Source organism: Labrus bergylta, chromosome 18 (genome assembly GCF_963930695.1).
Source record: "Labrus bergylta chromosome 18, fLabBer1.1, whole genome shotgun sequence".
NCBI classification, from domain to species: Eukaryota; Metazoa; Chordata; class Actinopteri; order Labriformes; family Labridae; genus Labrus; species Labrus bergylta.
Genome location: NC_089212.1, coordinates 20,134,354 through 20,146,961, shown reverse-complemented (window position 1 = coordinate 20,146,961; position 12,608 = coordinate 20,134,354). Strand labels below are relative to the sequence as shown.

The following is a 12,608-nucleotide window of genomic DNA, read 5'->3' as shown; positions in this document are numbered from 1 at the left end:
AGGAAAAGATGGAGAAAACTGACACACGCATTCACACACACCATGTGTTCGCAGTCTCAGGTTGTGGGGGGGGGGGGGGTTGGGGGCAAGCGAAGGAGAGAGAGAGAGGGGGGAAAATGAAGAGAAAGAGAGGGAAAAAAAAGAAGTCAAAGGAAGCATCTCTTAGCAACCACAGGACAGTAATTACTGTAGCAGCAGCTGGGAGCAAACCAGATTTCCGCTGTGCGTTAAAGGACTAGCGTGGGCTACTTTACACACGGCACTGACTAACCAGAGCCAGCAGCCTCCTCCACACGCAGAGCAGCGAGAGGGAGGAAGGGAGAGAGAGAGAGAGAGAGAGAGGCAGGAAGAAGGAGAAGAGAGGAGGACTAACCCTGCCTTGATGAGGTCGGGGCGTGTGTGGGAAAAGTGTGACCGCTAGCCAGTGTGTACAAGCTTTACATACGTTTGGATGTAACTTGTACGTGTAAAGAAACCTCGAGTGTGTCGGTGGTTGTTGTGTATTTCTGAGTGGGACCTTAAGAGAGATATTACATGGAAGACTTTTTTTATTATTTACTCTTTATTTAAATGGCTTTCAGACTCATGGTTGTCTGTAACCTATAAGGAAGGTTCAACTTGTGATTTCATAAATCGAACTTTATCAACATTTATTCAGCCTTTTTCTGTATAATTGACACATGTGATAGAACAGCTGGTGGTGCTCAGATAAAGCTGGACAAAAAAAAAAAATCACACAACTCTTGATGCAACGACTGAGTATCCTCCCCCATCACTCATCACCTCTGCACGCATGAATCATGAATAGCCATCACTTTTGATTTGAGTTTCCAGTATCAGTGTTTCTCTTCTTCTATTGGATTTAGAAGTACTTTTTTCCGCAGATGCCAATGCCAATTTTTTTTTTTTTTTTGGTTCATATTTTTAAAGGTGTTAGATGTAGACTGCTGCATTCACAGGATGTTATTTATAGACATTGGATTCTGATTGATGCCAACAGTAAGCTTCCCCTTTTGAAATGATGAAGTGAGATAAATAGTCATGCTGCCATTTTTGCACGTTTTGTGTTCCTCTTTATTCAGGCGGGCCATGTTTGCAGATTTTTTTTACATCGTTTTAGATTTTTGTGGGAACACTAACAAGGCTAATAGGTACTCTGAGTTCTCAACAGAAGGGCCTTGAGTCATCACCGCACAGCTTTTATACCGAGCTTGGGCGCAGGTTGCCCCCTGGTGGATGCAAGAGGAAAACACACACACACACACACACACACAGCCTACACACCATGAGTCACAACATCTGTGGTCAGAAAACTGAATTGAACACAACTGTCAGTGCTTTTAGTAAACGTAATGGTGTCATAGAACATCAGAATGATCAATGTGTTGGGCCTGAACTACCATTTATGTAGATGTAAAGACGATACATTTCACAACAAATGCTTTGTCTTTAGTCGGTATAGATGCTTGTTAATCTATGAGTTCTTTCAGCACATATGTTTCATAGAGATAAGAACAAATTAAAGGTTTGATTTCAAACATGTGTCCTTAACTTACTGGATTTGTTTCTGTGTTTCTCAAGGTGTGTGATGAGCCCCCCTCAATCTGTACGCCAGTGAAAGAGCCCTTCTCTCCCCTGAACAACGTCGTCTCCACCGAGCCATTCAGGGGCTGCTATGTCCGCGCGCAACCCTTCGACGAGTTCCCCTCGAGCAACCGCCGCTACCTGCCTCCTCAGGTCTGCCACTGCTACATACGGCCAATCACGTTGAATCGAACATCTGCTGAGAAATTACGTTTGATTGTTTTGGAAATATAGAAACTCGAGTACAAGATTATAGCTGCGAATGAAGTGTTCTCAACGTATCATTAATCATACTAACTCCGGCTTTCTCCTTTTCGAAGGTCTCCTTTAAATCGTCTCGTCATGTCAGCTTTCACATGGACGAAGAGGAGATCGTTCGCATCAACCCGCGCAAAGACGTGCTCATCCGAGGCTATGAGGACTACCGCCACCCTGTCATGTGGAAACAGGAGGCTGACCGCGAGGACCTGGACTTTCCCTCCACCTTCCACAAACTGGACAGTAAGAAGTGTGAGTACCTCTTCCCCGACGGACCCGGTGGGGACTCCCACTCTGGCCCTGGAATGGGCATTGGAACAGGAATGGGGCTCGGTCTGGGCAAGGACACAGCCATCAAGACTCAGCCGTCGCCTGTGCTCAAGTCAAAGAAAGGCAGACGGAGGCGAGAGGACGGTGAGCGCTCGCGCTGCATCTACTGTCGGGAGATGTTTAATCACGAAGACAACTGGCGGGGGCAGTGCCAAGACGCCCCTGACCCCATCAAGCAGTGCATCTACAAAGTCAGCTGCATGCTGTGCGCCGAGAGCATGCTGTACCACTGCATGTCCGACTCGGAGGGTGACTTTTCGGACCCGTGCTCATGTGACACATCTGACGAGCAGTTCTGCCTGCGCTGGCTGGCCTTGGTGGCGCTCTCCTTCATCGCCCCCTGCATGTGCTGCTACCTGCCTCTGCGCGCCTGCCACCATTGTGGCGAGGCCTGCCGCTGCTGCGGGGGCAAGCACAAGGCAGCGGGGTGACCCAACGCTGGGCTCTGGGACACCCTCAAAGCTAGCTAACACGGAAAGTGGATACAAGCGGAAAATTCAAAAAGCCGGCATCCTTTTTTCATTCCCTCTCAGACGGGGTGATATGTTGTTGACCCCCAGCTCTGAGGGATTTTGGAGATTTCAGTTTGCGTTTGTCGCCGACAAGCAGCGGTGGAGGACAAACCATATGCTTTGTGGGGGCTCTGAGCAACAAGCTAAAAGTTTAGGAGCTTAATCTGAGGGGAAGAAGAGGAGTCGAGATTAATAGACTTGGAGATGTTACTAAACACACCTATTCACGCATACACACACCTCTTTCACATTCACACTCATGCATTGACAAAGCCAGGCCACAAAATGTCAGAACTCTACTCCAAGTCACGTGTAACTTTATGAAGGAAAATTGTCTTTTGTACAGAGAGTGACAACTTAATGACGAAAAAAGAACATACAACTATTCTGCGTTCAGAGAAATACTTGCTGTTTGAGTATGCTAAAAGGGATTTGTTCTTGCTTTTTTGTGAATTTGCAGTTGGGTAAAAGTGGCCTTTCCTTCATGGCTTTAGCGTTTGCTGACTATGTAATTACTAGACAGAGAAAAAGTGCACTAGAAATGGTATCCCCCCCCCCCCCCCCCCTCCCTGGAGTAAGGTCACCCTCTGAAATACTTGTGGAACATTAACCACCACATTTGGAGTTATTCTAACATTCAAGAGATGTTGTATGGCCAATTCTTTGTTTTCTTTTCAATCAAATGTTGAAAGAAGTCACAAATGAACAGGTTGGTTTTTGAAGGTACATCTTGGTATAACTATAGACATTATTTTTTGAACATTTAAAAACCATTACCTTGCTTTCCTGAGGTGATTTTGACCATTTGATTGCATTCCAAAGCAAAGGGATCAATTCCACAATTAGAAGGGAAACAATTAAAACTTTTAACACACCGAGTTACGCTAAAAATAGTTTTCCCACATCATGAAAAAAAAAAGAACATGCATAAGAACCAATACGATTACATTTACCCCGGTGAATTTCAGTTTAAGTTCAAGTTCTTCACTGCTGTAGTGAAATTGGTGTTTTTTGTTTGATCATTGTTATTTTCCTGCTCACTTCTGTTATAATTATTTTCGAAACAATGGCTGAAATGTTGCTCAACCAGCAAGTTTTGTTTGTGGTGAGTGAAGGGGATACTGTGCTCCTTGGTTATATGATGAGGCACTTAAATTAGGCTTTATTTTGATCGAGAATCCCTCAGATTCAAAGTCAGTCTGAACATACATTTGACTTAATTTAACATCCAATTAGGCACGGAGGGGGAAAACGCCCTCTTTATAGCACTGCTCTCCAAGCTTTGGTTGCAGCACCCTCTCCAAATTTCTGTGTTCGTCCCATGAATCAGTTCTTCTTCTTCTTTCTTTTTTTTTTTTTTTTACGTTTTATTTTCTCGTCATATCGTGTGTAAATGTCGTTTTTCTTTTTGTTACCTTTAAAGTCCACTCCTTCCTTTTGTCTAGGCCCTGAATGAATGGATGAGTGAATGCATTGTTGCAAGAAAGCTGAGTATCTTAGCTTTTTATAAACATACAGATGTTATACGTGTGTGTGTGTGTGTGTGTGTGCATAAGTCTTACTATGCACTGTTGGTATGATGTCGTGTAACGTCACTGACTGTGATCAAGGCTTCGACTCGTTTCCTAGAACGTGCGTTATCGCCCTCCGTAGTAAACCAAGACGTGATCCGTCTGTAAAGCAGGAGTTTGACATTGTGGGAAATTCACTCTTTTACGTTCTTGGTTGGAGTTTTGTGAGGAGATCGATTCCTCTTCCACATCTGTCCAGTCAATGTGGCAGCGGCGGCTTGTCTCAGCGTAGCATTGAAAACAGTAGCAGAGGGAAACTGCTAGCCTAGCTTTGTCCAAATATATAAAAGAATCTCCCTACACTTTCACAGCACACTCATTAACATATTGTAACGTGTGTATTTTATTTATAGAAACACCTCAGCTCAAATAATGACAGTTCTAACTTTAACAGATGGTTATGTGCGGTACTATTTCCGGTTTGCGCACCGTGACTTCCTCCTGCGGGGTCACAATGTAAAAAAAACTTCTCCAGGACATCACACATCATGAAACCACAGCTCCTCACTTTTACATTTTCTTTCGCAGCATTGATAACTCAACTTTGTTACCTTTTGCAAAGTGCCAGGCTAGCTGTTTCCCCTCTGGTGCTAACACTCAGCTAAGCTAACCAGCTGCTGCTCAACAGACAGGTAGAAGGGTGGCCTCGATATCTCTTTTTCTCCCAACATGTCAAACTTCTCCTTTTAACATCTTTTTAGGAAACAAGGCAGTGTGTATGCCCGAGTCTAGCTCTGTTTGAACCCCCTGTCCCACTTAAAAGAGTCAAAGATGTCAAATAAACCGATGAGAAGTCTGAACAAAACACTTAAAAGAGAACAAACTCCCAACAGTCAAACAGTTCAGTTTGGATCCCTGCCTGCAGAACTGAAATTCCCCCTTGCTAAAGTGTTAGCATGTTTAGACTCTAGGGCTAATTGTGATTCACCTCAGTTTTTAACAGCAGATTTGGTACCATCTGCTAACAGATATGAATCTCTTCTTATCTCCTGGGTGGAAGAAAAAAAACAAAAAAAACCCAATATAGTGACACGACTGGAAGACAAAAGAAACATTTATTTTCCTAACTCCGCTCTCACCAACGCTCCCTTTACTTTCTATGCAAACTTTCTACCATGGGAAACACATCGACCTCTCTGCAGACTGAGTCAGTGACGGGACGGGACACTTAGACGACAGAACCCCTGGTACCAAACTCCAAAACACCTGTAAATACTTAACACTATATTTAAGTTCTGGTAATAATCCCAGCTTATTTTTTTTTTTTTTTTTGTTGTCTTTGAAATGTTAAAGATAGAGCTGTATTTATCGTTGCTGTCAGCATATACTGTAGCTTCAATTGACAGCATTATGTACATAGGTCACCTTTTAGTATTATTTCACATTGAAAAGTAGAGGGCGTTTGCGACGGAAATGACTATTGAGCTTCTAATAGAGTTTCTCTCTAGTTTTGTACGGTAGACGGAAGGATAGTGCTAACACGGTACGTCAGTGACAGTCCACTTGTTTCAAAAGTTTGATATATATAAATATATATATATATATATAAATACATACATATAAAGCTGCTAGATACAATCACTAATTTTATTGTGTTGACAGAGAAAATCAGCTATGAACGACTGTTAAACCCTAATTCTCCAACAGCATCTGAACATGACGGCGTGTTTTTCAAAGTTTGATTGCTCTGCGTGATGACGAGTGTGTGCGAGAGAGATTCTGTGTGTGTGCGTTTTTGTTTTTGTGCGTGCGTGCGTGCGTGCGGGGTTGGTGTGTAACCAAATGTTTGGTTGCTTCTCATATTCTCCCACTGTAATTGGATAATTCTGCATTATTGCAAGCTGAACCAAGGTTTGATGAACCTGATTAAAAACTTGCTGGCTGAGAAGCAAAAAAAATGTAGGACGTGCATTTATACAAAGTGTAGAGAATGCTGAAATAACACTTCTCATTCTGCATTAACCAGCACAGTGCAACTTCCTGTCATGTACTGTATTATATATGCAACATGTGTCTGTCTGCTTTAATATATATATTTTTTTGACCTGCATTATATAAGACTTCAGTTTTAACCACTTTGCTGCTAGTCTTTTATCCTCTTTCAATCTTGGAAAATTGTGCATATCTTTGGGAATGCATACCAGTGTACATTCTTGACATTGTGTAGATTAAAAAAAAAGAAAAAAAGCTATATAAATCTGTTTCTCTTCAGTGTATTGTTTTAAAAAAAAAGGTTACTTTTCACAGCAGTTGAGTGGTTATGTTTCAATTCTCCAATGCTTTGGTGCACTGATGATACTATATGTAAGCTTTTTTTCATCTTACAGCGCTTGATGTAACATTTATGTGATTAGTTCTAAATAGTGGAAGACATTTGTGTTTTGAAACTTGCAGTATAAATGGTACTACTCTTAACTATTCTGTAAACACTGCCTGTTTTCTTTTTTTTTCTTCCTTTCACTTTCTCTTTGTGCATTTTCCTTTCCTGTGCATCTTCTTCTTTTTTTTTTTTTTCCTCCTTAGTGCCATCGGCTTTCACATCCTGACAACCTCAAAAAAGTGCCTCACGTCCATCCTTGTTTCCGTTTTATAATTTAACGTTTCTCGTTCTGGTTCTATTGGTTTCTACACGTCTAGGTATTTCCTCTCATGGTGTGAGAATACCGAGTATATGATGTAAAATTTATAGTCCCAATAACTCATGTCATAGTTGTATTTTCTTTATACAGATGTAGCTCGTTACTTTTCATAAATATATAATGTAAATATGCATACATATGTTTGTAACTGTTTTTATGTTACATCATACACTTGTAATTTGACATATCAAATAACATTATCATAATAAAATGGTGAGTTTTAATCTCTTGCTGTGCTGCTTTCAATGGGCTTCTTTCGATCCGTCTAGGTGACAACAAGGCTGCAAACGGGATCTCTCAGGTATTCAGACACAAAACATCAAAAGAAAACTCAACAACCTGACTCTTTTTTTTAAAATATATTATTATTGCCAGTAGGTGTCGCTATTCTTAAAAGAAGACCTGAAAAGATTCACCAATAAAAAAAAGTTTCTCAAACATTGTAATAGCTGTGAGTCATAGAAATCTGATAGTTGTGATGCACATATTGTCTGTATCAAAGCTTCATTAAAAAATGAATCTGTATTTGGAGACCTGCTTCAAAGGCTCTAAGGTGTCAGAGCACTGTATAATATGGATCATTGAGTCAAAGTTGATGGTGATTTAGATTAAATTACATGAGAGAAATAGAAAATGTCCTATTTCCTGAAAAACGACAACTCCTTCAGTTAACATTTTTGACCCAGATAAAGTGATTTTATTGTTAGGATTCATCTACAACCACATAAAAGTGACTTCAGACACTGAATAAAAAATAATCATGTACTTATATTCTGATGGTTCAATGAATTTCCAAATTCCCCCAATTTCATGCTTACACCATGAAATGAAGTCACCAATTTTAGATATATAGATCCATAGAAACATACTAGATACATAGATATATAGATGGATAGATAGGATACTCCGTTAGACAGCAGTTCTGTTCCACATCATGACAAATATGGTCAAAATAGGTCTAAACATTTATATATTGATTTATTTTGAAGCTATGTGCATATGAAAAAATGTAAGTTGTGCTCGATTTGAACATAAAGACGAGGTGAGATGAGAAACAGATATTTGTTGAAATGAATTGAGAATGAACAGGTGAATATATTTTCAATAATTATGTCACAGTAAAGGAGGGAACACATAATCAAAGTGAATGAATGAATGAATAAACAGTTGTTGAACAGTAAATGATTATATAAGTGAAGATAAGACACTTTATTGTCATTGTATGCGATACAACGAAATTTGGTTGGTGACAAACAGCCCAGCAGCAATCTGAATATAAAAATAAGATAAAAAAATATATTAAAATACATGTGAACAGTCGCTTGCTGATTTAACTAAATACTAGCTGATTAATTTTGTACATTCAGAATAAGATAAACACATTAATTATCATCCGTGTCAGGAGGAGACGCGTTCAAGATGTGTTGGAGGAAAGACTTTCTGGATGTTTCTCAAACTATGTGTGAGAGTATTAAACTGCCTGAACGCATTTAACTCCTGAATACTGACACACACTCATCAAGCTCAAGTTCAAGTTATCTTTATTAGTCAAATACACAACATAACAGGCAAAGCAGTCACAGCTGGCAATGACATTTTTTGTGTTCCAAGCTCCTTAACAATACATAAATAAAAAATAAAAATAAATAAATAAAAAAAGCATAGAAGATAAGAGTAAAAAGAGTAACATCATTTCTTCATATATTTATAGCTCAAATTTATTAGAAAAAAAGCACACTGTAATGATTGTCACATTTTGCAGGAGTGTTTGTGACTCTTTTTAAAAAGAGCGGAACCATCAAAGCGGAACCATTTTAAATGAAACCCCGTACGTTTCACTCCGGCTCACGTAAAAGAGCCGGACCGACATGAAAGGCGTGCTACGCGATTGAGCCGCAAAAAAAAAAAAAAAAGAAAATGAATGGAAGCTGCTGGTCGTGATGCAGCGGGGTTGGTTGGACTCGTATTTGAAGTAGTTTGAAGAATGGAGTGCGACATTTTGGACTCGTTGGAGCAGCTCGGGTAAGGTGACGCGCGGTTGGCATGGTGATGTGTTTGTTTGTTGTAGCTTTGTGAGGGGGCATGTGGAGGGTTTCACAAACATCGTTACGCTGTCTGACTTTGTGTTGATCAGGAGAAGAAGAAAAAAAAAAAGGGGGGGGATGTGAGGAGCTGAAGAAACTGTGTCGGACTTCCGGCTGTTTTAATGAAACTCTTCATCGTGTTTCTGTCCTCAGCTATGGCGGCCCTCTGCTGGAGGAGAAAGCTCTGCTCACGGCTGCAGAGGGAGGTCTGTCCTCTGCTGAGTTTGTGGACCTGTGCAGGTGGCTGGCCTCCAAGTTAAAGCCTCTATGTGGTCTGGAGGAGAGCATTACTTCCGACCCAGGTGAGCCACATGATCCATCCACAAACATCCCGTTGTGTCTCCTCACCTCACATCCTCTCTGTCCTCCCTCCTCCCTCCTCCCTCCTCCCTCCAGGCGACTTGGACAGCCTTCAGTTGGAGATGAGTGGTTTGCTGAAGGAGCTGCACTGTCCTCATGAAGATGTCGTCTCGGGGATTCTCAAAGGCAGTGTGCCAGTCGCCAAAGATCACCTCAAGTGTGTCTGTATGTCACCCACCATCGTGCCGCTTCCTCTGCTCATGATGCCTCATTCCCTCAGGTTGATCAAGTAGGTGAAGAGTTATGATTTTGTTTTTTCTTTGTAGTGTTTCTGAGCTCTGAGCTCCAGGCGGCTCGGATCGTGAGCAGCAGAGGAGCCTCTGATGAACGCCGAGGAGAGGGTCCGGCGTGTCGGGAGCTCCGGTCAATCTGTGAGAACCTGAAGCTGCCGGAGCCCGGAGGACGAGACGCAGCAGACGTTTTAGCTCAAGTCCAAGAGACGGTGGGACTACTGATGAATGTTAAACTGTGTTTACTGTGGTTCAGTGTGAGGTGGCTGTAAGTAGTATCCTAGCTTGTGAAATTCCTTATTGTCATGTAATCCATTATTTGATTATTTGGAAAGGATGCAGTATACATAGAGAACATGTATACATTTTTTTTTTACACTTCTTTCTTTTTAAAGTTTTTTGTTTTTTATTGTTATTCATTTTTGTTGCCATTATTGGATAGCACAGCTGGAGAGAGACAGGAGGTGTTGGGAGGAGAGAGGGTGGGGGTGACGTGCATTGAACGGCAGAAGTCGGATTCAAACTTGCAGACTCCAGCCTCAGTAGGTGGTGCGCGTTTTTGATGCCCCCGCACCACAACATTTCTAGTTGATATAATGTCATGCTTAAATGTAAGAACCTTGTTTTTGTTTTGTTTTTTTACACCCTTTGACAAAACAACTTTTTTTTCTGTTTGTAATCTGGAAATCCATTGTTTCTTTAAGCTTGTGCATGCATTAAGTCCTGTGTGTTCGTTTAGGTTGACAAACTAGTCACAGATCTTCCTAATGGCACCGTTGGAAACCCGGTACTGAAGAAAACTCTGTCCAGTGAACAATGGGTAAACTTCTTCAATAAAGCCTAAATCCATATCACATGTTTGTTGTGTATTACTTAAAAGTGTATTTTGAATTGAACAGATCATATTTTCTTTTTTGTGTCTGTGCAGGAGAAGTTGCAGAGTATAAACTCTGTTCTGTGTTCAGAGTACGAGTGTCGGCGCAGGATGTTGATTAAACGTCTGGATGTCACGGTTCAGTCTTTTGGGTGGTCAGACAGAGCAAAGGTAAGTCTTCATAAGAAAGTGTGCCACAAACAGTTTTTTTTTTTGAATGGATTTTTGTGATGATGGTGCAAAACAAACATGTTTTAGATCTGTGCAGTAGAGCCTGTTCTTACACTGTGTGTGTGTGTCTGCGGTTTGTCAGGTAAAGGTGGACAGCATGGCGAGGGCCTACCAGCCGAAGAGACACTCTCTGAGGCCACAGCCCGGCGTGGACATGGCCGAGCTGCTGGCTGCCAGAGAGGACATCTGCAACGTGGTGAAGACCAGCAGCGGCTCCAGCAGGGAGAACACGACATGTGCCGTCAACAAGGTACAAGATTTCCACCTTCCCCAAAAAGAAAAATCTCCATTTTTTTTTTTTTTTTTTAGGCTTTTCTGACACAACCATTCTTTGTTTATCCATAGATCCTGATGGGGAGAGTCCCAGACCGAGGAGGGCGTCCGTCAGAGATCTCAGCCCCAGCTCCAGAGATGCCTCCATGGCAAAAAAGACAAGAGGGAGGAGGTGGCTGGGGAGGCCGAGGGGGTGGAAGAGGAGGAAGAGGAGGAGGTGGTGGTGGTTGGAGAGGAGGAGGAGGTGGATGGAACCAAGGAGGACACAGTGGACAAGGAAGCTATGGAGGACATGGTGGACATGGAGGAAAGAGAGGACGGTACCAGTATTAATTTCTGCTGATGTGCTTCGATGTCTGGACATTTTTTTTTTTAAAGTGATCGCGATCGCTTCATATGAACTCAATGAAAGAAGGAAACACAGTTTGATGTAATGATGGAGAACAATCCTTCTCTTTGTTTTTCAACTTTTAGTAGTTTTTCATTTTTCATTATTAATATTCTCAGTGATTCAAAAAAAAGTGAGTGCGTTTTTGTACTAAATCATTTAACATGTGCACTGGGACAGCTCTGAAACTGTCTCAAATCCAAACTCCATACAATGAGGAGTTAACACTAGGGTAGTCATGATAGCAGAATTCTAAACTTTGATATACGATACTAATAAAAATCAGACGCTATTGATATCTGTTTTGATACCACAGCAATGACATTAGAAGTCCTTGGCGCCCATTATTGGGTTATTGTTTGTTTTTAATGATCAAATATTTCAGGGACACTCCTGCACCGATACACACACATCCTGGCAACCTTTCAGTACGAGGACATTGTCATTTCCTCTGCTCTCTTTCCGTTTGTAAGAATAATCAGTGTTATTTTTGCATCGTCATGAGACGCCCAGAAACTTTTGAGTTAAAGAAATGACTGAGGATCTGAAAAAAAAAAATTGTTTTGTCCTAAAACATGCGGTATTGAAAATGTTGACACCACTCGTTACTTAACATTGTAAAAGTGTCAATGAAGGAACGTTTAAACAGGTTGGTATACATGTATTTAAAAAATTACCTTTTCAAGCTTCCACACTGCGATGCAGAATGGGGTCAAAAAATATCACAACAGGAACATGTGATTCAAACCAACATGTTCCTTTAGCGCCTCCTCTCTTTATTTAAATGCTGTTTTGAAATACAAATCTTCAAAGGTTGCAGCCTCTGTTTAAACATTATCAGTGTTTTGATTTAATTGTGTGTTTGTGTGTGTGTAGTATGGAACTAGAACACAGACTGTATATTTGGACAAAGTGTGGACACCCTGAGCTGATTCTTGAACAAGTAAAGGGACAAAGACATTAAACAGCTTCTCTTAACAGCTCTTACTATTCACTGTTTGAGTTTATTAGGAACAGACAGATGAAAAGACGAGTGAGCTTACCTGACTTAAAAGGTGCAAACTGACTGAAACCTTTTCTGCATGTATAGAACAAGCTGTGGAAATGTATCTTAAGTAAAACTTTAAAGTCCCTCTATTCCATTATGTCTGCCTCTCCTGTTTAAGACTTCAATACATTTTTTTTTTTTAAACTTTACATTTGAAAATACCAGCTCAGCATTATCTGCTGAAACTCTGAATTTATTTAATAAACATTTCCTCCAAAAATCATTG

At 41.0% G+C, this 12,608-nt stretch overlaps 2 protein-coding genes across 2 annotated transcripts in view; both read left to right on the top strand.

Annotated features, from left to right (window-relative positions):
- Positions 1-7,118, top strand: part of spred1 (sprouty related EVH1 domain containing 1) — a 33,553-nt gene extending 26,435 nt beyond the window's left edge. The window contains exons 5-6 of the mRNA XM_020638691.3: positions 1,582-1,737; positions 1,905-7,118. Coding sequence (XP_020494347.1) covers positions 1,582-1,737; positions 1,905-2,603 — 855 coding nt within the window. The 3' untranslated portion in view covers positions 2,604-7,118. The remainder of the gene's footprint in view (positions 1-1,581; positions 1,738-1,904) is intronic.
- Positions 7,119-8,743: 1,625 nt separating this feature from the next.
- On the top strand, positions 8,744-12,605 carry fam98b (family with sequence similarity 98 member B). Its single transcript, XM_065966180.1, has 8 exons — positions 8,744-8,916; positions 9,132-9,280; positions 9,375-9,503; positions 9,605-9,780; positions 10,308-10,388; positions 10,497-10,613; positions 10,756-10,923; positions 11,019-12,605. Exons 1-8 carry the CDS (start codon positions 8,879-8,881, stop codon positions 11,277-11,279), a joined length of 1,119 nt encoding a protein of 372 aa, XP_065822252.1. The 5' UTR covers positions 8,744-8,878; the 3' UTR covers positions 11,280-12,605.
- The last annotated feature ends 3 nt before the right edge of the window (positions 12,606-12,608 follow it).